This window comes from Priapulus caudatus, unplaced genomic scaffold (assembly GCF_000485595.1).
Source record: "Priapulus caudatus unplaced genomic scaffold, Priapulus_caudatus-5.0.1 Scaffold957, whole genome shotgun sequence".
Lineage (NCBI taxonomy): Eukaryota > Metazoa > Priapulida > Priapulimorpha > Priapulimorphida > Priapulidae > Priapulus > Priapulus caudatus.
The window spans coordinates 7,124-34,772 of NW_014578018.1; the positions used below are offsets into that span (position 1 = coordinate 7,124).

A 27,649-nucleotide genomic window follows, 5' to 3' on the forward strand; every position below is an offset into this window, starting at 1 on the left:
TAGCGCAGGGGCGGATCCAGGACTGAGGCTAGACAGTATTTTTCCAGATTTCAAGGGCACATCCCCCAAAAAGAGCAAATGGCGGGGGGTCTGGGGGGCCTCTCCCTGGAAATTTCAAAATTTCAAGGGTCCCTGGGCACAAAAATGAGCTCCATTTGAGCACATAATTTATTTAGTCAAGCAGCAATAGCTAAAACCCATATGGAATTTTATTTCTGCTTCATTTTGCCTGCGCTTTGCATACCAGCAATTAATGCAGAATGATTCAAGCACTTCTCTTCTTTTTCAGATATCAAGGCTAGTTTTGTTAACCATGTAAAATTTTGATTTCCTTCAAGTCCTGTCAATGAATCAGAAGAAAAAGAAAACAAATAAAGAATATAGCCGAATTCCATCAAATGGTTTTCTGTATTTTTTGTATTTTCTGTAAATTTTGAAGGGCACTTTGAAATCTAGACCGTATTTCCCAATACGGCAAATACGGTCTGAATCCGCCCCTGACAGTGGTGTAGTACTAAAGAAAGAAGTGAGCGAACGCATTTTGAACGTGTTGCTCAGATGGTGAGGGCCCTGGCGACTGTAGCGAGCCCATATTGCTCGAGGTCTTAACAGATTTTTTTAGTGGGGCCATTGGTGGTGGGAGGTTGGGGACAATAACAAATGCTTCTTTAACTGAATAGGTTACCTAGAGAAGCAGTGCTTTCTGACAACCAGTAAAGGGTGATTCCATGTGAAAGTGGACATGAACATATAGGAAAATAAAATTATCATATCACCTAAAAATGATATGCTATTATTTTCTTAACACTCTAAACCTTCATGAAATTTAACTATTTTGTTTTGTGAATCTGGATATGGTTGCAGTCAATCAATTTAATATTAGTACTTTGTAAAATGAAACTTTTTTAGAAAAATGTTTATGTAAATTATGAGATTGTGAACTTCTATGAAATGTGAAAATCCTAATGGTACAGTTTTCAAATACAATTCAATGTTAATTTCAAGAATGTTTATAAGTGTTATCTTGAATTAGGAAAATGAAAGATAGAATTGGTAAATGTACTAATACAGGCATGAGACAATGTGTAGACAAATATGTCCCGTCCGACACGTTATCATTGTCCCGTCCAACACATGAAATAAGTGCTTCACAAGAAAAAACTGTTCATTAGGTGATGAAAGGTAAAAGACAGAAAGAAAGATTGCGTATCTGTGGTGGTTCTGCATGGGTGCCTGATTTACCCTGATGGAACAGAAGTTTCAGTTATATTCTGATGTAAAAATTCTATGTCCACTTGGTGTCCCGTCCGACACATGTGTCACGCAGTGCTCAATTTTAAGGATTTTTTGGGGTTGTCCGGAGGACAACCAAGAGAGTAGCATATGGTTGTTCCTCAAGAGTTTTGGTTGTCCGGATATTATTTAAACATGACCTGCTGCATGCGCTCTGCTCACTTGATGCTCAGTGCTGTAAAGCAAAAGGCCTAATCATGTACATTTTGTACGTATAATATTGCAGTGACAGCAGACATGGCCATTCGCATTGTTTCACTCATTATATGAAGAGAATAAAATATTGGTAATGTGGTAAATGATGCTGGGATCAATGACGTATAATAATAGTAATTAAAAGTTGCATGCAATTTATTTCATAACATTTACATTAACATTGTGTCAAGTCACAGATGAGCAAAAATTGAAAATTTCAAAAATAATTTAGAGGTTGGACATCGGACAACCACAGGCTTTCCAGCGGCCCTAAAATTCCTAAAAATTCCTAAAATTTTAAGCTCGCCCTAAAATTCATAAAAAAACTTAAAAAATGTATGCAATTCCTAAAAAAAAGCAACAATTTTATTCAAATTCCTAAAAAAAAAAATTTCACAGATATGTTTGGAGTTTTTGGTGATGAGATGATGAACTTTTGGTTTGTAATTATGTCTAATGCATGGTCTCCAACCATTCCTCATTCTGCAAAATCATTACGATTTCTAGGCTTAATTTTCCGCATTCTGCAGCGGCAAGGTTATATTCCTCATTTCAGTTGCACTGTACGAAATTTGCACTGATTGTTCACATTGTTCGCTTGGACACATTTTTTTTTCAGTCATTTTGTATCTGGCATGTCTACGGTAAATGGAATAGCCTAGTCAGACAGGCGCTGTCTGCAAGGTGTCGCGTAGTTTGTCTGCTAATCAGACACGGGTTGTAGGGTTGAGTCTAGGGTTGAGATAGTGTTATCAGACATGAGAATATGGCCCACAGTATACCTCAGATTGCAGGAAAATGGCTTAAATATTTCAAAATTTTCTGGGGGGTCATGCACCCAGTCCCCCCTAGAACTGGCATGCCTGCGGCAGCCAAGGTACATTTCGCCCCACCATCAATTTCTCAATACGCCACTGATCACCGCGGGAACATTCCGCATTTGGAGTTCACAGGGTTGGAGACCCTGCTAATGGATGTTTTCTAGACGTTCCGCAGCAGATATCCGCGCGAAGCGCGAACAGCGCCACCTGTGGCGCCATTTAGAACGAATGCGCTGCTCTGTCAATATGACTATCATGGTTCTATCAGATCGGCCTCTGATCGGTCAATTGAGCCGTTTTGGCGCTTCCGCAAGCCTTTGGACTATGCACGTAGGGCGAGAATAACTCCAAATGCTCGAAAGTGCTACGTTGCTTGTTGGCGCGCGTCGAAAAACTCTAGAAAAATAATTTTCCCTTTTCGCTGGATCATGCCCTGACATTAATTTGGAAGTTATCGCGACCCATAGATGGCGCCACGAGTCCATCTACGTACCATTTCCAAGTTTTTTTAAAAAAACCGCTCGGATGGAGAGGCGCTAGACGCCGCGCGTTCGTTCAACACGCTAGCGTAACTCACTTCAGTAAGCCAACGAGTAGTTGCCTGATTGAACGGTGCGTACCAGCTCTACTTGGCTGCTTTTAATATATCGTAGCCATCTACTTTCTTAAATCTGGAATATTTAATCTTGGCTACCAGTCAATTGCGAACAGCACGAAGGCCTGCGTGATTTAGTCTTGTGGAGCGGGACATACTACTGATGATCGCATTCGCACAATGCCGTCGGCGGGCTATGCTGTTGCGCATCTCGTGTATTTAACGTGTTGAAGTTGAAGTTATTAGGTGAAATCAAAACTCAAGACTATTGCTGGTACTGTCAGTACTATCCTATGACAAGTTGTATTTAGTAACCATTCTTTTATAGCCATTATTAGGAGTAGCGCCTAATACTAGAAACATTAACAATTTCGAGTAAATCAGAATTTCGTATTCTTTAGTTACCACTTATATTTTATTGAACGCTGGAAGTGCCTGTGGTCTAGTATAGCGCCTAGGCGTATTCTAACCCTAGCAAAGAGCGTTCTTGCTAGTCGTGAGTAGCCTCTAGTAGTACTATAGTGCCGTTGAAGGATAGAGAACATGCGCTCCAATATTATATGGGCCCCAAGTATGGATGCGCCAATAAAACCAATGCATGTATACGATCAATTATAAATATAATACTTAATATCAATATAATAGGTTAGCGTTATGCCTTATGCGTTAAGGCCGTTCGTCGATTAATTAGTAAGCTTAATTACTAGTAACAAGACGTTAGTCATTTATATTACTATGTACTATCTAATACCATGAGCCTCCTGCGGCCTGGTAGTTACTAGCACGTAGTAGTATACGTAAGTAGTGCTGCGCTAACTTAGTAGCTACTACTCACTAGCTAGACTAGTATAGCACTTAGTAGTAATTAGATGTTGTAACACTGTACTTGTGAGTAATACAAGTATTCGTAGCCGTTAGGCCGTAGGTGCTGGAATGTAATACCAGTCTACATGCGGGACCGCCGCCCCGCGCACAGGCCACTTCGACCGTTTCAATCAAATATAATGCTAACTAAATACGAAAATCTATTACTACGAAATTGTTAATGTTTGCTAGTATAGGCCTACTCTCTCTTCAAGAAAGGTTGCGAGCGTGCAAAGGCTATATAGTCAGATAGGACTCACTCCCACCTCGATTAGCCCATTGAGGACTACAGCGAAGCCGGAGAGGTGCAGCTAAGCCGAGAGTTGCGAGAGAGTTGCCAGTCTATGGGCTATAGGCGCGGGCAGGCCGGCGCCGCACCTGCTTTCCAACCCCTACGAGCCCTCGCCATCTGGAACGTGCAAAAACGTTGGAGCGTTGCCGGCGCGAGAGCGCCGGTAGGTGTTTCGCTGATCTCTGACACCAGTTTCCATTTACTGGGCAAGGTTCGCCGAATGTCACAATTTCGACAGTCTTTCTGTGAATTCGCGCGTGACACAGTCCACGGTTCGAACACTATTACTCGGTATACACTTTTATAACAAGAACACTGTTCACGCCCCAAACGTCTACCCCTCTGTGTCCCCACTAAAATTGACGACTGTTCGCTCGGCAGCTATGATCCCAGTGCGCGCGCAATTCATTTCGAGCGCACGGATCCATAGCTGCCAGCGCTGCATACTGTCGTAGGACCGTATCCCGCGTCGCGTGCGCCTATGCCGCGAACTGCGCGAAAGATCGCTGCTCAGCGCTTCGGATCAACAGGTCGTTTCGCAACGCCTTCTCCTTCTCTAGTATCCCGTCTCATCTGTATCTTCAATACAGAGTAAGTATTGTGAACTCTCAGTCTAACATGATTTCCTAAGCTTCAGTGTTCTGATTGAATTATACAGAGTTCCTGGCTGGATGTAACAAGACATGCCTACATTTGCATGAAACTTGATTGATGTACAGTCGATCGAGAGGACTTTGCAGGAGTAGGTAATAGCCTGGTTAGGACTTGGATACGATACTCACAATAGAACTGTATCGTAAGTAAACAACGTGATGTTTATTGATAAGGTATGGTGACTTATTTTATCCCTAAAAGTTGGTCGATTCATCCCTAAAAATTCCTAAAAATAGGCCCTATAAAAAAACCTTAATTATCCCCTAAAATCTGGCCCTATAAAATGTTGTTCAAGACTGTTGAAAGCCTGCAACACAGAAAGCCAATTTATAGTGCCCGAGAAAATCACCAGTCGTACGCAAGGATGACACGGACACTGTTAAAGATTGCAGCACTTATTTGTTGTTTTCTTAGGTCAGCGCTTCCCAAACTTTTTTAGCCGAGACCCAAAAGCAAGATCTCAAACTTTTTGGCGACCCAACATGCATTTTTTTAATATTGAAATCAGTTCATTCATCAATTAATAATTTATTTTTATTCAATGCGCTGGGTGATATTGGGCCTTATTAGCAATGATACTGTCAAGACGCGGTGCAATGCTCGTCAGTGCCACGCGCAAGTCGTGGCATGGCTCCAGTGGCATATCCCTCTTGCTCTTCGTTTTTGATGCTGTCCAGACGCCGAAAATCCGACTGCTCGCAAAGGTAGCGTTGTTTCTAAATATGGACCAGAACTTTCAGTGACTTCTTCGCGATGATCGTTTGTCTTTTTCTTCACCAGCCGTCCAAGAACCTGCCCAAGCGAATCTTCGGCGAACTGACTTCGGAAAATGCTTCGTTCCGCAAGCTCATCACACTTGTTCTTGGAGTCCCGCGAATCGGTCCTCGACAGTCTGGTCATCGACGTTTCGCTTGTGAAGGGATCCCTGACCAACCACCAGCGTGCGTCAGATCCGTGGTCTCGGAAGTATCCGATGCAAATTCCGTAGTCAGCTGTCCAAATGATTGACAAGGATTGGCTTGATTCGTCGATTCCATTCTCTTCCCACTCCTCCAAGTACGCGTTCAGTGATGGAAAAGCAGCAACTCTTCCCCGCTCAGCTTCTCTTCCAGAGTACGAGCTTTTCCTTGAAGGCCAAACAGATTCTCGGACAGCGTGATGACGCTTTGGTCTCTCCTTGCATCGATGTGTTGAGTTCGGTTGATGGCGGCGAAGACATCGTTGAGATAGCAAACTTTCAACATCCACTGCCTGTCGGTGAATCGGGCGGCATGGCGATGATTCTTCTCCCTCAGGAATATCTCCAGCTCTGTTCGCAGGTCAACTACACGACGCAACACCTTTCCCGCGACAGCCACCTCAAGCTCGAGTATAGAGCAGATGCTGATATTCAGATCCGAAGTCACAGCAAATTAACGCGAACAGGCGACTGTTGAGTGCGCTGGCTTTGACGAAGTTCACCACAGCGACGACTTCCTGCACACTGCTGAAAGATCTTTTGACAGGTGTTGAGCCGCCAGATTTGCGCGTGAAGGAGGCAGTGGAAGATGCCCACTTTCGGGTTCACTTGCTTCACTCTCGCCGTAAAAACCCTGCCGTGCACCCAGCATTGCAGGGGCACCACGGTGCACAGGCTAGAACGCAGTTTTCCCAGCTCAGTGCTTCTTCTTGCTGGAAAGTGTCCAGAACGTTGAAGATGTCCAAGCCTGTCGTTGTTGTTTCCAATGGCGTGCAGATAAGAAATTGTTCCTCGATGTCTGTGTCGCCCTCGTACCTGGTGAACACCAAGAGCTGCGCGTCTTTTCCCACATCGGTCGACTCGTCCAACTGATAACTCCAGGCTCCTGCCTTCTTCATGCGCGCGATCACCTGTGCCTTGATGTCAAGGGACATGTCCACGATTCGGCTCCGAATGGTGTTGTTTGACAGTGGCACAGACTGCAATTTCTTCGCTGCATCGTCGCCGAGAACAGCTCTTGCCATGTCGATGGCTGCCGGCTTCACAAGTACTTCACCGATTGTGTGGGGCTTCATCGTTTTCGCGATCCGCAGGGCGACCTGATAAGATGCCAGTGTCGCTTGTTTGGCGGCCAACAGCGCTGGGTTCGGCGCAGGTTCAAACCGACTCTTCTTCAAAGCCGATTCGCGGCGTTGGAAAAATTCTCGCTCTTTGTTGACGTAATCGGCGTGCTTCGACTGTAAGTGACGCTTCAACTTGTTCTCCTTCAACGACTCGTTCGAGAGCACCTCGTAACACAGCACACACTGTGGCTTGACGGATCCTCCATCGGCGATTGACGTGAAGCCTAGATCCAGAAACGCCTTCTTGTAGCTGCGCTTTGCCATTCTGAGAAACAAAACCACAATTGTAAGCAAGGCAAAGCTAGCTAGCACAGAATACGCACCTAGTTTCGGTTGGGGCACACAGCAAAGCACTTCAGTCAGAACGAAAACAGCAACACACTTCGCAGCAGAACAGGGAGAAATGAACCAGTCAAATCCGGATTTCTCTGTTCCACACTGCCCACGCCCCACGCACGCAGAAAGCACGTGATCGCTCCTGCCCTCTGACTGCATTAGGGTGACGTCATAGTTTGGCGCATAAAATGGATGGCGGCATCCATTGTGCTTGCTCGCTTTCCACAAATTTTTTGTGGAAGATACCTTTCTGACCACGTCGTCGCGACCCATTTCCGAATCCAATTCGACCCACTTTTGGGTCGCGACCCATAGTTTGGGAAGCGCTGTCTTAGTTCAAACAATTATTGAGCGATTGTTTTCAAGTTGCATTTTAAATACATGATATAATGTTTATATTGTTAGATATATTTCTAAAATGAACAACTGTAAAAAACATGCTTTAAGAACCCATCAAAATGTCCCGTCCGACACATATGGAATCGCCCTAAACTGCACATGTGCCAAAATGGCGTAGTTTATATACCGACGTGATCGCAGCTTTAATGATTGCCGATACCGGTTGAGTAGTCGGTGTACACAGTACACTGCCAGTAGTCAGTACACTGTATAGTGTAGATTACATGTACACTGTATAGTGTAGATTACATGATTGTCATTGGGGTCTGTACAGTACACACTGTATAACACATTAATACAGTCCTGGCTGCAGAGATAAGTGGTCTCACCTCTGACAGCCACGAGATTGGGTAGCATGCGAGTTGCAAGTTGCGAGCTGCGAGTTGCGAGTTGTTAAGCTAAAAAATGAATGAGAAAAACTTCTTACCAAATATACGGCCAAGATACCGCAACGAAAGTAAAACCTACAGCAATATGTTTTATAAACTGGCGAAAAGAAATGCTAATTGGGTCTTTGAAAGACATGGATTACTGGATTAAAACACTTAATGACCAGGACTGAACCAGTTCTTCAAAAGTGGATAATTGAATCCTATTCACTGGATTAATTATGCTCGTAAAAAACGTAAATATATAATAGGCACATGTATAGTTTACGTTTATTTGAAGGATGTAGAACTTGAAATCGAAAATTAACACACATACAGTGGGCCAGTGGCTCCACTTTGTCTGGTAACGCAAAAACAAAAAATTAACATGACAATTGACGAGAGCGTGACAGTTTTGACAGCATGTTTTTGTGTGTGGCGGGTGGAGTGGGGAGGTACGTTTTTATCGGTCATAATTTTGAGCATAATACCTACAATTGAGCATAATTTTGAGCGTAATAGTCCGTTTCTTGATTTTTCAAGCGTTTAATGTATCTAAGCTTAGCGACGGCAACGAGGCTTAGATTTGACTGACTTGCAACTCGCAGGTTACCAATGCTGGAACTCCACATTGGCCCATTTTTCTTGCATAGGTCACAGGGCTTTATTGATACTATTATATAGTAGAGTAAAATAATTAAGACTGTAAAAACGTGTTAACTTGGTATTCTTTACTGAATAACTTTACATCTAAGTGTAAATGAGGTACTTTGGAACTAAAAAACCAGGTGGCGCTGCGATGCAACCAAGTTCTTCAAGCAAAATCCCGGCGTATTTCAACTCTGTTTGTTGTTTCGTTTGATTTTACGTGGATTATACGCATCGTTTTCAAAATGCCAAAGAAGAAATACGAAGAAATGAGTTTAAACGACCTAAAGACAGAACTTAGAGCCCGAAAAAAGAAAGTATCAGGACGAAAACGGGAATTAGTAGCAAGGTAAACAAGAAACTGTGAGCGTAGACTGGTACCCAGTCGACAGTTCTACACGCTACACTAACGTCAGTGCCGGAGGCGTGATTTTTTTTCTTAGGTCAATCAAGAACATTGGGCTCTAGTGAGGCTGCCATTGGTTGATACAAATCACAGGCCTCAAACTCCTGTTTTATGGTGCATTCACTGCATTGTGACCCTAACCCTAACCCTAACCCTAACCCTAACCCTAACCCAAACCCTAACCCAAACCATATATATAAAAAATTTAATTTTTAATTGTTGTAAAAATTAATTGTTGTTATTAAAATGTTGTAAACAAATCATGTAAGTATTTGCGTTAATTGAAAAAAAGATGTTAAAAGGATAAAGATAGAAAAATACAGAAAACAGGAAAATAATTAGAAAACGGATGCTATTCGATCCACTGACCTTTCATACTTGACGCTCGCGCTGTACTCGCTACGCTATTGAGTGATATTGGAATTAAGAATTTTGGATGTGCTATGTATATTACAATACTGTGACGTCATCGAGCGACGAAACAAGCTCAACCAATAGCAGCGCTCACTACAGCCCTATGTTCTTGATGGACCTAGGAAAAAAATCACGCTTGCCGGAGTGAAGGTGGCGAACGGGTACCAGTCTACTGTGAGCGATAATAGAGTATTCTTGAGATTTGTGGTGACTTGTCAGACCGTTGGAAAATGTATTTTGACAAGTAATGAGCTTATTTTAGCAATAATAAATGCATAATGAGTTTGCATTGATAGTTATTGGAGTATACATTTAATACATAACCTAAATCTAATGATTGACAGTACCAGTCTTGTCTTAATTACAAACATGTACGTCTTGTCTGCCCGGTTAGATACGGTTAGATACTCAGTCATACTACTATTACTAATACTGTTATAGACATATACTAATACTATATATACATGATAATGATATAGGTAGTAGGCCTATTCTAATTCTATTACCTGATTACTATGACTATGACAATATTAAGCTTAGAGGGTACTGCCGGAACATACCCTGGGTACGGTCCGGTATACCGGAACGTACCCTGGTACTATATAATATGCCGGATCGTACCTCGCTTACTCCACTAACGAGTCTAGGGAGTCGCCTACGCCTACTCCCTTAGCCTATAACCATATCAAATAGTTACCAGGGTACGTTCCGGTATACCGGACCGTACCCAGCGTACGTTCCGGCAGTACCCTGGGGGACATAGACCCTATGAGCCAATATTAAGGCAGTAGCATCATACATTACATTTTATTTCATTATATTGTATCACCTTTCACTTTATTTCAAGTGATATATATGTAATTACAATTTTTTTGCAGGGGTGCAGGGGATGTAGGTCATTTCCTTTCAAATTGTTTCTGTTTCTTGTATTAGCTTTGTTTTGCAAAACAGTAAAAAAAAGTTGCAATATTTCTCTCCCAGGCTGGAATTTTTAGATGCTACAGACCAAATAGACCCAGTTGATGCTGAGGTTTCGATGGACATCCCGGAGACATATCTCAGTTCAAAGATCTCCATGGCGAAATGGTCGATTCGTTCAAATTTCGTAGCGTTGATGTATAATTAATTATAACAATTAAATTAGGTATCTGGTAACAAGTACGTGTGGGTATAGACGATTTGTTATACAGTAAGTACAGTTGTATGCAATAAAATCCTAGATATAGTACTATATTATTGTACCAGTTATTGACCATATTACTGTACCCTACCTTGAAAAATTCAATGATGGGTTGAGACAAAATCATGATTACTATTATGAAGTCCAGGGCCAGTTACTTTGCACTAATATGAAACGACGTCACTTTGTCATTTACACGTATCTTAAATGTATAGAAATATAGCGAGATGATGCTTTCATCCAATATTTGGATAATAATTCTTACCTATATAACTATATATTACATTATATTATTATTATATATATATATATATTAATCTTATAAATATAAGAAAAAATGGGTAAGTTAGGATAATTAATAGAAGCATTTGTTACTTATTATATGGGCTCTTCAGTATTTTAGTACATAAACTGGCAAAATAGACAGAAACAATATTTATTTGAAACTTGGAGGCACTGAAGTGTGAATGACTGAATGTAATTAATAATTATATGTTTACTTGATAATGAAAACAATCAATGACATGTCTTTTTCACTAATTCATTTATTACCTGCTAAATTATCCATATTACAGTAAAACCTCGTTATACCGCCACCATCGGGACTTGGGAAATATTGGCGTTATAACGAGGTATTGAGATCGCACCACTAAATAGCCTCCAGTTGCTAGAAAACCAATCAAAATAGATGATATAATAATGATTATAAACAAAAATCACATGACAAATAAAAATCATATTAACAAAATTTCTTTGTTTTATAACTGAATTGCTATTAAAATAAAAACATAGTTTCATGTTTGTTTCCGTGTTTTCGTTAGTCTGGAGTACAGCACATGTACATGTACATTTAAGTTGGCGTGCAGTATTTTGATATTCCAGGGTTCAATCTTTCTTAAAAAAGTTTGAAATTTACTTCTGTTTAGAACATTCCGAAATCAGTGAATCCATGCGAGATTGTAGGAGGGACACGGCAGAAATGTCACGTTCATTAGAATATGCGTTCGACTCAAAATATTTCAATACAGTGAATTGACCTCCGAGTATTAAGTGATGATGGGGGCGGAATCTCTACCGCTAGTACTATACCGCTAAATACTACTGCTATTACATAGGACTCGCGTGGATGTGCTGTGTGTATGTTACCATAGAAACTGATCAACCGATACCGACCAACACTCGATGGCAATATAACGAGTGTATTTTCAATGCATTGAGGAGCGGTATTACGAGGCTAAATTACGTACAAATAGATAGAAATGATCTGTATACTGGCATTTCCCTGGCGATAAGTGAGATTGGCGATATTACGAAGGGCAGTATAACAAGGTTTTACTGTACTTTCCACAACTTCATCGTCGGCACCAATTTCCAATGAGGCATTAAGCCGCTGCATGTCCTCCAACTTGAGCTGCCTTTGAGTTACCCTTTGCCGTTTGCTCACTCTTTCCGTCCGCTCCAGAGAATTGGGTGAGCACAGATTGTTCCAAGGAAAAACGTGAGGGACAGCTGTGCATTTCAACTTCCTCAAAAGTGATGCAGTTCCTGAAAAAAATAAGCCATAGCAGAATTATATATATATAGAGAGAATTATATATATATATATATATATATATATATATATATATATATATATATATCACCATATACAGCATGTATACCTGCTCAGGCTACTGTATAGTAGACTGTCCAGTACTTTATATATACTCTATCAACTCACAGGCCCCTAGCGAACCTAATGAGTGCATGATCATACATATTCAAGATTAGGAACGCGTTAACCCAACATGAAACAAGGCCGTAGTGGCCGCCACGGCAGCACGGCACTGCCGTGGCAATATTTAAAAAAAAATTGCAGGGAACCAAGGAGCAACATTTACCAAGGAAATGAAACCCCGGGGGGGGGGGGGCACTCACCCCCACATTATGGTAGGTATTGTCGTGATCTGTGGTCACGACTATTGTGGATTTATATCAGAAACTTATCAAAGAGATTAACACATGTTTATGCCAGAACAGGAACTAACTTTATTCAAATAAGATAACGCCACAGATAGCGCTCTGGTAGACATGCGAGTGGCACCGCCCGGTGGGGCGCAGCAGTACTAGTAGTCACAGGCTACTACATCTTCCCATTTTTGAACAGAACAGAATTCAAAAGATACCAAACTGAAATATCAATCACTGAGCCTTACATGGCAAACGTATCCGTAAGGCTACAACTCTTGGGGACGGGAGTACACACAGAAACTACAAACTTGCAATACTTGGACTGGCTACTGGTAATCCTGGAGATAGGTAGGCCTCCTTCGTTCACGCCCGGGATACCTGTGTGGACTTGGCACCGGTTCTACCTCAGGGTTCTCTACCTGGACTGGAGGTTCTACTTCCAATGGGGGAATAATAGTGGGCGTGGTTAACTCGGGCACATTATCCTCCTCCGGGTTTGTGTCAACGAGGGGATGTATCTGCTTTAGCAGGGAACAATTCCTCGCCTTTACTTCTTTGCCACGCTGGATGATCACCATGGGACCTCTAATATCTATCACCTCGTAAGGATCGGGCTTAAACTTGGGGATCAGCTTACCAGAAACTTGATTATTCTTCATCAGGACTTTATCCCCTACACGGAGTTTGGACTCCTTTGTATGACTGTGTCTGTCCACATACTTTTTCATTTCCTCCTTGTTTCTGTTGTCAATGCCCCTCAGGACCGTATCGGAAATCTTTGCCGGGATTTGGGGCAGCTTGGTCTTACCCATATACCTATGGACAATGGACGCAGGGGTTTGCATGGGCGTACAGTGTGGGGTGTTACGATAATTCTGCAGAAACCCATACATAACCTGTTTCCAAGGTTGTCTTTCAACCTGAGCGGCTGTACATGCTTTGTTCAATGGCTTATTGAAACTCTCGACATCCCCGTTGGCTTCTGGCCACACAGGTGTCACATGCGGTGATGGAAACCCATGTATTTTGCGAAATTTGCGAACTCACTACTTTGAAACGGCGAACCGTTGTCGGTCTTCACTACATCGGGTATTCCTCGCGATGAGAATATCTTGTCGAGTACCGGGATTACAGTACGCGCGGCCGTCGAGTTGACAATCTCTACTTCTGGGAACCTACTGTAGTTGTCAATGACTCCGAGCAGGTACTCTCCCTGAGGCAGTGGACCATTAAAGTCTACACTGACCTCTGACCATGGACGATCTGGTAACTTGGTCATGCGGAGCGGCTCACGTGAGCCACCACTTGGCGACGCCTGACATGGAACGCACGACAAAACCTTGTCTCTAACTATCTGATTCATGTTCGGGAACCAGACTTTCTCCCGCAACAACGCGAGGGTTTTGCTCACGCCTTGATGGCCATGAGCAATATCTACAACTCGGTTCTGTAGACTCACAGGGAGCACAATCCTGCCTTGCTTCACAACTATTCCTTCCCTGCTCACTGACAGTTCTCCTTGCACCTTGCTATAAGGAGTAAGGCCTGCCTGATCTTTGGCTTCATGCCACCTTCCGGACCTAACTAGCTTTCTGACTTTACAGAGCGTCGGGTCTAACTCGCAAGCAACTCACACCTCTTCAAATGTGACGGCCTTCGGCACTGAACTCTGCACTATGAAGCTAATGTATTTTTCTGCTACCCTCTGTTCGTGGCTGCTAACCATGTTCGGCAACCCAACGGGATGGCGGGACAGGTAGTCTGCTGGGTTTTCTTTACCTACTTGGTGCCTAATCTCGAACTCATACGGCAACATCCGAAGCGACCATCTCTCGAGTCGAGCTGACAGTTTAGCTCGAGGATTTCCGTACATGGACAACAACGGCTTGTGATCCGTGTAAATAGCCACTCTGTGACCATGAACATACAAATGGAAATGTTCAAGCGACCACACTACACCTAACGCTTCTCTCTCTAACTGGCAGTACCTTTGTTCGGTCGGGGTCAACGACCTACTACCGTACGCTACAACGCGACCCTTCTGACACAAGATAGCTCCAACACCAACTGGGGAGGCATCAGTGTAAATCTCACTCTCTGACTTGGTGTCAAAATACGCTAGCACGGGCCGCTTACTCAATATCTCTTTCATCGCGTTCAACGCACCGGATTGGTTCTTTCCCCACTCAAAATCGACATCATGGTGGGTCAACTTTCTCAACGGAGCGATAATGGTCGAATAGTTGGGAATGAAACGAGCGCTGAAATTTAGAGTTCCAACTAAACTGTGTACTTCGGCGGTAGAGGTCGGATCTGAAGCTTCCAACAGAGCTTCTACTTTTTGCGGATCGGGTGACAAACCGCACTTCGACAACACGAATCCGAAGAACTCTACCGATTCCTTGTTGAAATCGCACTTCGCGAGATTTAACGTGAGATCCTTCTGCCTCAGACACTCTAACACTGACAGTAGCGCTTTATCATGCGACTCCTGATCTACACCGAACACTACAATGCCATCTGATATATTTATGGCACCTGGTACCCCATCTATCACCTGCTGGATGACATTCTGGAATACTTCGATCGCGCTGCTGATACCGAAGAACAAGCGTTTATACCTTCTCAAACCGACATGAGTTGTAAACATTGTGATTTGTCTTGACTCGGAGGTAAGTTCCAACTGGTGGTACCCATTACGCAAGTCAAGTTTTGAGAACACTTTCGCACCATTCTACTGAGCTAACACATCATCCACTGTGGGGGTAATATGTCTTTCCCTCACTATGGCGCGGTTTGGCTGGCGCATATCGACGCATAGGCGCACTTCATCGGGATTCTTCGGTTTTGGCGCAACAACTACTGGCGTAACCCACGGGGGTTGGAATCTACTTTCTCTATGATGTCCAACTCTTCCAACCTTTTCACCTCTTTCTCTAACTTCTCACGCATATAATACGGGATTCTAAGATGGGCTGGGCCACAGGGCTGACATGTTCCCTGACATGTAACTTTACTTGGTAGCCCTTCATTCTACCGACACCACTGAACAACTCGGGATGAGACTGGATATACTTATCCACCGGCCCCCCTGACTCAACTTGACTGACACTTCCGGGTTTTATTATCTTCAGCAACCCAAGCTTCTGAAGCAACGTCTGGCCGTGCTTTGCAACATATATCTTTTCAGTGACACTTTCACCGTTGCTCGACAGCTCTGAATCAAACACACCAATAACATTCAACTTGTTAAATCATATATGAACTTCATTCTCTATATGAGATTCTGTACATTGGGAATACAATGTCAATAGCTCTTACGCAAACGTCTGTTTTTGATTAAGGCCAACTATAAATAGTACTACCTCGCAGGTGGGTGGCTGATAGCATGGCTGATAGTATCACAGCATGGGCTAAACATAGACTGGTACTCGCTCCCACCTCCATTACTCGCCCCATCGAGTAACTAAAGGCCCGCTTATGTCGGCCTTACGACCTAGTCGCCGACAAGATTTGAATATCCTACGTCAAAAACCGGCCAGATCGCCGATAAAAACATCGGCGACCAAACTCGACATGAGTTCTCTTACGATCGAAAATACGGTCGCCGACTGCGATCGCAGGAATAGAACATGTTCTATTTCTATGCGGCTGTCGGCGACAAATCGTGAGTGGCAGCCAATCACCGCAGCGTACCGAGTCACATGATTATCAAAAGTCCTGTGATTAATAAAATGGCAGCCTACACAGCACGCCGTCAGCAGTTTACAAGAAGGGATTATTGCACAAACCCTTTCTCAAGTATCTATTAAGTTTTTCGTATGTCACATGAAAAAAAATTCTGCACATGATGATAACGATGTTCAGAAAATTGAGGATAGATTTACGAAGTTACATGATGTTTACTGGTAAGCGCCATTTTGTTGGTCACGTACGTGACTCGTTTTATGTAGACTGGTCCCGGCGTCAAGCTTGCTCTGTTTTTAGCACAGAACTGCTTGTGCTAGTACAAATACTGGGGCCGCGAACCCGTCTACGTTTCATGCAGGAACGCTACGATGTGTGGTTGTGTGTGTGTGTGTGTGTGTGTGTGAGAGAGAGGTGTGCGCTGTTTGTAATTGTGTGCGTGACAGTGGCAGAGAGAGAGAGAATCAGAGAGGGAGTGTGTATGTGTCAGAGAGAGAGAGGTGTGTGTGTGTGTGTGTGTGTGTGTGTGTGTGTGTGTGAGAGAGAGAGAGAGAGAACCTGAGAGGGCAGTTGGATCAGGGCATGCTCAGCGAAAAGCCGTTGGACCAACGTTGGCAATCTGACGTTGGGCCAACGTTGTCAATATGGCGTTGGGCCAACGTTGGCACGCTGAGCAAAAAACGTTGGCCAACGTTGGCTGCTCTGACGTGTGAGCCAACGTTGTGCAATATGACGTTGGGCCAACGTTGGCACGCTGAGCAAAAAGCCGTGGGCCACGTTGTCATATGACGTTGGACCAAGTGTGGCCGCCTCAGCAAAAAGACGTTGGGATCAACGTTTGCTGTCTGACGTTGGGCCAACGTTGGGCCAACGTCGGGCCATCGTTGGGCCAATGTTGGCTGCCAGCGTTGAGCCCAACGTTGGCACGCTGAGCAAAAAGACGTTGGATCAACGTTGGCTGTCTGACGTTGGGCCAACGTTGGCAATATGACATTGGGCCCAACGTTGGCCCAACGTTAGCATGAGCTGAAGACAGCCGTTGGCCCAACGTCAGCTTGTTATCTGGGATTACCGTAAATGTTCCGCTAAAGTCCTGTTGCTACAAGGTCCACTCAGGAGGAGACCTATGGCGTCATGAAAATGTGGGTAAAGACACCAAAATTATGCTCTACGATATTTTGAATTTTAGTTATTCAAACAAAATAAACAATTTCATTGGCGGCCATCTTGAAAGCCAAGATGGCCGCTATCCTATGCTTTTCTAAGTGTCATAACTGGGTTCTCCACTATCCGAAATGTGGGTATAGACACAAAAATTATGTCTCTACGTCTTTGAGTCAGTTAGTATTCAAATAAACAAATTTCACTGGCGGCGATAATGAAATCCAATATGTCCGCCATCCTATGTTTCTCACCAACTGGTGGGTATAGCCACCAACATTATGTCTCTACGACGTCTGGGAGTCAAGATATTTCAGAAAATCCATTTTCGCTGGCGGTCATTTTGGATTTCAAGATGGCCGCCACAATACGCAAGTCAGCCTGGAAACATACCCAGTGGAACTCCCCAAGTATCATAGAAATGATATTTACCCGTTTCCAGCCTCTGCCCAAAAAGTTTAGGCTCATCCTTATTTTGGATATCTGCCCCCTGACTATAAGGCAGACGCACGTATAACGTACAGATCTCTTCAATGTCGGGGAGGATCAACACATTTCGACTGACAGTCAACCATCGGGCTCTGCAGCGTCTACAAGCTTGCATGCTCCACCATATCCCGACATTGCACACTACTGTAACGTCGACGGAGAGAGCCATGCCAAGGACAGTACAAAACTGGCAAATTTTGGTAGTTGGCCAATCTTTCATTGGTAGGTTTGACGATTCAATTCTGCAATGACTTATCTCAAGATTGATTAAACTGAAGGGTAAAGTAATTCTTTCTGCACTTTTGAGCGCAATATACATTTGACCTATCCTGCCGGGACATTCTTCTCACTCTGTTCCGATAGATGGCGTGCATACTGCATCGTATTAGGTAGACTGGTACCCGGTCCCACCTCTCGGCTAAAGGCCCGCTTATGTCGGCCTACGATTTGACTATCGGCGACTACTTATCGCGATTAGCAGCGTAGCCAACACTCATGTCGACTTGAAGTACTACGCTGCACATCACCGATCCAGATGGTAGNCTCAATACAACCAGTTTGTTCTTCGTGTCGTGACTGTTTAAAACTAATATTCTGACATTCTGGTATGCTTATATATGTTTTTAATGTTGGCTTGACTGTTGTATAGTAATGGAGTAACATACCACCATGTTGATAATCAAGATGGCCGGCCACCATCCTTGCTTTTCTAAAGTGTCATAATTTCTGTTCTCCATTATGCGAAAATGTGGGTTTAGACATCAAAATTAGTGTCTCGTACGACGTCTGGCAGCTCTAGTTATTTCAAAATAAACAAATTCACTGGCGGCGATATTGAAATCCAATATGGCCGCCATCCTATGTTTCTCTAAGTGTGATAATTGGGTTCTCCACTATCGAAAATGTGGGTATAGCCACCAACATTATGTCTCTACGACATCTGGGAGTCCAGATATTTCAGAAAATCCATTTTCGCTGGCGGTCATTTTGGATCTTAAGATGGCCGACACAATACGCAAAAGTCAGCCTGGAAACATACCCAGTGGAGCTCCCCAAGTATCATAGAAATGATATTTACCCGTTTCCAGCCTCTACCCAAAAAGTTTAGGCTCATCCTTATTTTAGCTCTTTTTGAAATCTGCCCCTTGACTATTACCTCTGCCCGCCATCTTCGTCGAAAGTTTGGACGCCGCACGGCGAAATCAGAATGTACATTTCAATCTATGATGTAACTGATACAGTAGCACGCTGCGTGGGTGTTATTTGTTTATAAACAATTTAGTCTGACTGACTCTCTCCCTCTCTCTCCTCTCGCTCGCTCTCTCTCTCTCTTTCTTTCTCTCTCTCTCTCGCCCCCCTCTCTCTCTTCCTCTCTCTCGCTCTCTCTCTCTGCAATAAAAAAAATGTTTGCTGAAATGATGTGTACGCAACTGCGTATCTGCATATCTGCGCCTAACAAAGGTGTCACTACGCACGACTGAAATGTTACGTTTATAACCGTAGCAACAGACCTCAGATGAGCCCAGATGCTCTGCGGCTCTTGTTGTTAGGTTATGCCCATGATGTAACATTCTACCCGTCCAGGGTAAAAAATACACGGGAGCGATGAGCGATGAGCGATTCAAACCTCCGAAATCGCTCCCGTGATGCTCAAAATAGCTCCCGTAAAATTTATGACGAGAGCTATTTTTCCCACAGACTTGAAAACGAGCAAAAAACGTGAAAAAAAAGGAATTTTTTCCCTGTACCCGTCAATAGAATTCAGTCTGCTACAGTACTGCTGGGGTAGGAGGGATTGGAGCTGCTATGATGTTTTTGCATGGTTGAACAAGATTTCTGCCTGTTTTTTCTCTCTGGCAGCAAGAAATTGCTGCCTGGCAAAGAAAAAAAATGTCTAACCCAGATATATATATATATATATACATTAACTTTGAGTCAAGCTTTGATTGGAAGACATTGGTATATGAACACTACAGTCTACAGGAATTAAATTGGGGATAAATTATTTTTGCTTGTTGCAATGAAGCATGATGAGACTTTCTGTTAAACAATTCTCTGTTTATCAATAGTGACTTTATACTCTGTGTTTAAAATTAACAGTGACTGCTAGCAAACATGGCTGGATGCCTCGATAGCTTTCAGTGGCCACAGTGTGAGTGGTTGAACCTGGACGACAGAAGAAATGCGATTGCCTCTATCTTCTCGGGGTTTCTGGTTTGTATATATAGCTGAAGTTATTTGTGATAACTCTGTTTAGTTACATCAGAAGTAGTTACATCATTAGTTACATTGAATTCCCAATTATCTACTTCTGGTTACATCTTGCTATTTTTGGAAAATAAAGTATTAAATGAAACATGGGAAACAACCATTTTACACAGGTATTGCTGATAAATATATAATGAACATGTATACATATATATGAAGATATCAGGAGTGTCATAATATAGAGGAGTATGACTCGCTCGAATCACAAGAAATTCAACATTTCAATGCCCTAGTTTGCCTATGATTTATTACGTGAAACTCAATAATAAATGACATCAGGGGTAGCGCTGTACATCCCACTTGCCATCACAGTTTACCTTGTATCGATACCTCTTCTTATTAGGTAGTTATAGCTTCGAACGTAGGCATGGTTTTAGTCATTCACATAATCACGCGGCAGGCATTCCTGGCCGATGCAAGTAAACAATTGGCAGCTTGCAGTGAGATGCTGTTGTCATTTTTATTGAGTTTCATCATTTCATGTAATAAATCGTAGGTAAACTAGGGCATGGAAATGTTGAATTTCTTGTGTTTCGCGTTGCTTGTGTTCATACTCCTCTATATTATCAGGAGTCAATCAATATTGATAGAGATCTGATATTATGACACTCGTGATGATGTGCTATCACACTATGTTGCTGTGTATTCACATGTAGATTTTTATGGAAATTTTACTGTTTTTGTTACAGTTCTTCACGGGTTGGTGGATTATCATCGATGTAGCTGCAAGATATCCCAGCGGAAATGATTTCATGCATGCGTACCACGTGTGCGGTGTCGTCGGCACGTTAGCCTTTTTTATGTATGTGGATTCTTGATAGTCAGATGCCCATACTTAAACTTGTAATTAAAGCAACCAATTCATCTGTACGTGTCTGGTGATGATTTTGATTACCTGCTCTAGACTGCTGTATCGCCTCATCTTTTCTTACTGTGTATCTATTTTGAATTTGACAGGATTAATGCCGTATCTAATAGTGCAGTGAGAGGGGACTCGTACACGCCAGGATGTTTGGGACAAAGGGGTGCCCGTGTCTGGTTGCTTATCGGGTTTTTGCTTGGGTTTGGAGCCATTATAGCATCAGCCTGGATCCTATTTGCTTCATATGTCATCTATCGTAAGTACACTATTGCTGGTTTATTATAAGTTGCTCTCATGGTCTATTCCAGGGGATATGTCTGCACTCCAAAATGATTATTTCACCTATTTTTTGCAGTCTCAATTTTATTTTACACAGCATAAACAGAAAATACAACTATATGATTTTGTTTTATATTCATTCATGGTTAATTTACTGCAACATGACTTTATTTTGCCATTTTCTTCATTGTAAACAAGCATACGTGACTCATACATTTACCTTTATGAGCAGTTTTGATGTGCACAAAAAATGCAAATCAGTAGGGGGTGTTTTAGATTTTTAATTACTCAAAGTATCTTGAAAAAGTTTTAGTGTATATTTATTGTTGCTAACACTAACATTTTAAGTAAAATGAAAGTGTCAATGACACTGTAGCTCATCACAAAAAAGGACACAAATGAGTGAGTAAGAAGAAGTCAGTTTTAATTGAGCAACCATCGACGTACATTATAGAAACGATTGCCATCTGTATATCGCAATAATAATTTATAAACCAAAATGAATCACAATTTGTGACCGTAGATGGCGCTATACCCGTTTTGTAGCGATGGCGTTTGAAATAAATAGGTTATGCTGCGTTCCGACATGTTTTCTAAAACTTTACTCTAATATAGACGTTTTATCGGCAGGGTGTAGAGGAAATACCAATTTTGCATTAAAGATATTGTCAATGAAATCTTGTAAAACGAACCAGACGAGTGTGACACCACAGACTGTTTGTGTCTATATAATATGCTATGTAATTGCCAAACCCTACCTAATTTATATAAAAAAAATTTAAATATCAAAACCCTTATTCATTCACATACCAAACATGAGCAAAATCCGTTGAACCTGAACTGACTAATGGCAATTCCCATTTTTGCCAAAAAATTGCCGTGGCTCGAAAGTACGTCGACTGGCGTGCTCCAACATAGGACGTTTAATATGGGAGCATAGCAGTAACAACTATACCCAATTTCAAACATGTGGGCCAAACGGTTCCTGAGTTATCGTTGACCGTAGCGAAATGTTGACGGACGGACGGACGGACGACGGACGACGACCCATGGCAATAGCTCAGCTTGACGATGTCAAGGTGAGCTAAAAATGGAACTTTTTGAAATAAATATCCTTCTAATAAAAAGATGTGATAGTCTTTTTAAAACATCAGTTCCTCTAGCTCACACATCAGAAATTTCAGTGAAAACACTCAGGATTCTAACTGATTGTCTGCGTGTTTATTGTCGTTATAGCAACACCAAATGTTGACCAGTGGCCTGGAGTTGCTGTGTTTCTGCAGAATGCCCTTATCTTTATAAGTGCTCTACTTTTCAAGTTCGGCCGTACAGAGGAACTATGGGGCTGAGCTCACGTTATTAAAAGTGTAAACAGGTAATTAGTTGTATTCACTATGCTTGCACCATGTGGGAGTGATTAGAAACATTATTATTTTTTAACATTTTCCGGTGATGTTTCTTAAATAGTGACAATAAGCGTCAATCATGCACACATGGATGCATTTATTAGTCAGTTGGCCTTCGCCAGCTTCGTGATAATGGTTGATGTGGGAAGCCCATGTTTTCTCTAGCTAAATGTGTAGCCATACATTTTTAGATATAATTTATCCCAAAGTAAATATTCATTAGGATGTAAAAATGATACAAGTACATGCAGCTGGCTATGGTTGATGTAAATGTGTATCATTGCTGAAGCTGTGCTTGGTACCCCCGCAGAGTGAAGCTTACTGTGTGGGCAATGTGCCCCCCATCCGTCCGTTGCTGTCTTGTTGTCTAAATTTGAATGTTTGTAGTTGTGCCTTGTGCAATATGTGTGGGGCAAGTCCTGTACTTTTATTAGTGATTTACTTGCCTGAAGATAAACTCTGTCTCTGTATAAAAGTGATTCTATATACATACAGTTCTCTTTGTGCAAATTTTTGACATCAAATACAGTTGTAGCTGTCTCATATCCTCATTTATTATGATTGCGTGTTCTGTAGTGTTAGCTGCAAGCGTGCTAGTGCAACTTGAATGATGATGGTCAAGATAGATCACTGTTTGTTACCTGAATCTGTACAAGCTGCCCCACAACTTCTTGTTTTTACAAATTCCATGGCTGTAATGTGGGATCCAATTGGGTTCTAATCTATATATAAAGTTGTTCAGCCGAATTAGTCTGTACTCACATAACTAGAGAACTCCGCAGCCTAGAGGAAAACTAAAGATATTTCCAGAATCAGCACGTCTGTGAGGTGGTTCTGGCTGAAACAAAAATTTAAAAAAGTTAAAAAGTTAAAAATTGATACAATTGATACATTGTGTCAATCTCCACACAATGTCAGCACTGACTGTACAGTGCTGCCACACAGAGAAAAAATCGATTCCCTCACCTCATCCGGCTGCTGGTATTGTGAAACCGAAACCGAGCACCGAGCTAAAACAGAGCACAGCCAGTTCAGAGGTTACGACTGCATTGTTTATCAACAGGCTTTGAAATGAGAAGTCCAACCCATTCGTAAATGCTGTTACGTGCCGTACGTGCCATACGTGCATGCCGTACGTGGGGAGCCCAACAGTTCGAGACGCCAGGAATCTTTACATATTTCCACCAGAGAATAACACGAAAAACATTGTTTATCAAGAGGTTTTCAAATGAAAAGTGCAACCCATTCGTACCTGCTGTTATAATAACTTTTTGTCATTTACACCATATTACTATTATGTTCCAGGGGTTCTAAGTTGGGTTGTGCTGTCATATAAATGTCATACGTAACAGTTTTTCCCCATGCTTATTATCTTATTAGACTGATTTCTAAATATTCATATTGTGTGCAATGTTATTGTCGATTTTTACCCAATGTTCCTATTGTGTCCCATTATTAGTAGTATGAATTAGTAGCACGATTTTACCCAGCACAGCGGGTACCCGCAGCTAGTATATATATAAAGTTGTTCAGCCGAATTAGTCTGTACTCGCATGACTAGAGAACTCCGCAGCCTAGAGGAAAACTAAAGATATTTTCAGAATCAACACGTCTGGGACGTGGTTCGGGCTGAAACAAAAATTTAAAAAAGTTAAAAATTGATAAAAATTCTATTCATCAATAGATGATGGTGCGTACAGATTAACATCACGTACGTGTGAATCCATTCTGTATACCCTTAACGGCGCAGTGGCCTAATCGCTAAAACATCCGTCTCCTACACCGGGATTCCGGGTTCGAGTCCCAGCTGGAGAACTTATTTTCGACTTTTTTCCTTTTTTACCCTTTAATTACCTCTAGTATGTATTATTTTTTATTTTTGACTTTTTACTTTTTATTTTTTATTTTTAATGTCTTATCTTTTTATTTCTTCTTATTTTTTTACTGTTTGGGATGCGATGGCATGGGATGCGGTGGGATGGCATGGCATGGCATAGCATGGCATGCGATGAGATGGGATGGGATGGCATGGGATGCGGTGGGATGGGATGGATGGATGGATGCATGGATAGATAGTTAGATTTTTTTTGGTATTTTCCTTTCAACCAAGCGGTCACCAACTGAGAACCGCCACAGATTTCCCCGGGCAACGCCGGGTATCCCGCTAGTTTCTTATTAATGGTAAACTTTGAAGGTAGTATTTTACTAGTTACCACAGACATCTGTGCACCCCAATATATGTGTCACGAGGTGTGTTAGTGTGTGCGCGTGCGTGCGTGCGTGCGTATACATATATATTGTCAAGCACAATGCACTATATAATTGTATTCACATCTAAAATAAATATTTATTGTATATATTGTACCAAACAATTTTTTGCTCAGTTGTTAACTGTTTAAAATAGGTTATGCTATGTTTAATTATACAGAGTGCCTACGCGTCCGGCTGCCGCACGCCCAGCTCCCAGGCTACGCATCCGGTCATCCATTTCACACGAGATCATCAGGTGTTAGTAACAAATTGTTGCATGGAAACGTGTGCGTTGCATTGTTTGTGGTCAATTTCGTACAGACTTATACTATTTATTAAACTGCTTCACGCCAAAAATCGCACCAGTGCGTATCATGTATGTTATGGCAAGTGCCCCAAATCTACGTCACGATTAGGCCATGCTGCCGTTCAAATCGTTGATTTTACTGGATTTACTATTGTTTCAAGAGTTTCAAAAACATGTTTTTGCTAAAATACCTAAATGTAAGTATTAATATGGTAAAAATTAATGTTTAGTCTTTTTTACTGAAAAAATATAGTTGGGTTCACATAAGAAATGGATGACCGGACGCGTAGCCTGGGAGCTAGGCATCCGGTAACCAGGCGCATACCGACGGCCTTAATTATATACAGCTTCTAACAGCTGCTTTGGGTTCTGTGTTATTATAATGGCCTGGTTCATTAGTTCATTAGCTATCATCACCATCAGTGAATTCCCACTTTCTCCCTTCCCCCAGTAAGTGGGGTAGGGGTAAACAGCTGCTGTTATCTACTGTTGGGTAGTTATAACACAAAATAGTCATTGAGTTGCAAACACTTTATTGTTCAGTATGCCACAAAAGCCGATATATAAACCGATTGTATAAATATGATTATCTTATTAGTTATTACGGATATGTGTATATATTCTTTTACCAATCATTTGTCGGATTTTCCTTTTACGTACATATAAAATTACTATCCATTATTCTGTGATCACTACACAAAGAGACATCCAGTGAAGTCCCATTTAGAAAGGAAGCTTGTTAAAGTTTTCTCTGTGCTCTATCCATGTTAATGCATGGATAAATCTCATTCTATGCCCTTTGAATTCATATAATACATGTCACACCTTGCAAGCTTAAGTGGTGCGTATAATATGATTATAATTCTTAAGAACGCACGTATCCATGTACTACGAAATATTCTTTGTGCAATCATACAAAATAGAGTGAATTTTCAAGAAAAATTTGTGTTTGTAAACTAAAATGTTTAACCTTTTTAAAGCATTTAATTGCTCACTAATGGGCAAGTCTGTGATTTTATTGAATACACAGAGCTTACTTGGCTAGCACAATTTTTGGTGTCTATTTTAGGCTTTAGTTTAGTCTCAAGAAGAGGTGAACTAAAATAGCCAGCTAGTTCTATGCTGCAGATCCAAGCGGGTTTCTTAAATTACCGTCACTTACTCAGCATGCGTTTATACGTCGGCTAGACGCGTGAAGCCGGTAGATGCGGATCGTGCGCTTATTTGGTTCTTCCCTCGTTAACATGATAGAGCTGTTATCAGTACGTCTCCATCTATTTGAACAGTATTGATAGAGTCGACTGGGATGCAATGGGCAAACTCGGTGTAGCTCTCGCTGTTTACAGTCACCTACAGCCACAAAGAAAATCAACGTTAGACGAGCTAGCACGGCGATAATTTATTATCAATATTTACAGATGAACATTGTAACAGATATTGGCATTTTATGCACAACTGCCATATATTAGTCATTTGGTCAATTTATATTATGGTATGCTCTGCGTGAGATTGGAGCGAAAAAATGTTGAAATTACCGGGAAAGAGGCATGTATATGTAGCGGTTAGTATATATTGTTATGTAGAGTTGTTCCATTTATAGTTTTATTTGACGATAGATGGCGCTGGCGTGCGTGTTGTGAGGTGAGAAGTGTCGCGGGAGAGGGAGAGGAAGTCGTTTTTGCAAATCAACGTGTGTTTGTGAAAGAATATATAACTTTTAACTGCATTTGGAGTGTTGCTGTAATTTTAAATACTTGCGTGAGCGTTCGACAACCACAAGACAGGGGGCTGAACCCCGAGGGACTGGTATTTATACTGATGATAGTGATAATACACACTACAATACCGGTAACATTTGGAGCCCAACGTGGGGCCCCTGAATAGAGTAACAGCATGTCGAACGCGGAACAGGATGCCGCTGTTGGCGGTACAGGAACAGCAAGTCCCGCGCCCTCTGTACGACCTACCATGGACCTGCAACGTGTGGTGGAGACTCAGCTGGAACACATTAAAATGGAGAGACAGCTGCAGGTGCAGCCCGCGGTTCCGGAGTCGGTCACCCTCAAGAAGGACTTTGTCATTGTGGGTAAAATTGGTGAGCTGGGTGACCCTAGCACCCTCTCATATGCGTCAGTACAGCATCAGCTCGACAGGGCCCGAGAGAGAGGGGTAACGGAGAGGGAATTAGTCCAGGGCGTTGTAAGGGCAATAGCGCCGAAGTTACAAGTCAAGGCCTATTTGGAGGGGCGAGGAGACATCGGCCTAATGGAGTAAATGGCAATTTTAGCCAGCCATTACCAAGTAGAGGACGGCCGGGAGCTCTACCAGAGCCTGTGCTCAGCGGTCCAAGGGACCAACGAATCACCAATCGACCTCATCCTGAGGGTGATTGAGTATCCGGGCAGAGGGTAATGGAGGCTGGCTACAACAAGGACCTAGTGGA

General features: G+C 42.3%; 1 protein-coding gene across 3 annotated transcripts in view; it reads left to right on the forward strand.

Annotated features, from left to right (window-relative positions):
* Positions 1 to 26,932, forward strand: part of LOC106814656 (transmembrane protein 50B-like) — a 32,190-nt gene extending 5,258 nt beyond the window's left edge. Inside the window, exons 1-6 of one of the 3 annotated variants that reach the window (XM_014819002.1) lie at positions 15,064 to 15,169; positions 19,935 to 20,048; positions 20,792 to 20,904; positions 21,060 to 21,220; positions 22,480 to 22,618; positions 25,078 to 26,932. In XM_014819002.1, coding sequence (XP_014674488.1) covers positions 19,950 to 20,048; positions 20,792 to 20,904; positions 21,060 to 21,220; positions 22,480 to 22,592 — 486 coding nt within the window. In that variant the 5' untranslated portion in view covers positions 15,064 to 15,169; positions 19,935 to 19,949 and the 3' untranslated portion in view covers positions 22,593 to 22,618; positions 25,078 to 26,932. Of the gene's footprint in view, positions 1 to 15,063; positions 15,170 to 19,934; positions 20,049 to 20,791; positions 20,905 to 21,059; positions 21,221 to 22,479; positions 22,619 to 23,712; positions 23,749 to 25,077 lie in introns of those variants that run through there. The other 2 variants (XM_014819000.1, XM_014819001.1) reach the window with 2 other exon arrangements.
* The last annotated feature ends 717 nt before the right edge of the window (positions 26,933 to 27,649 follow it).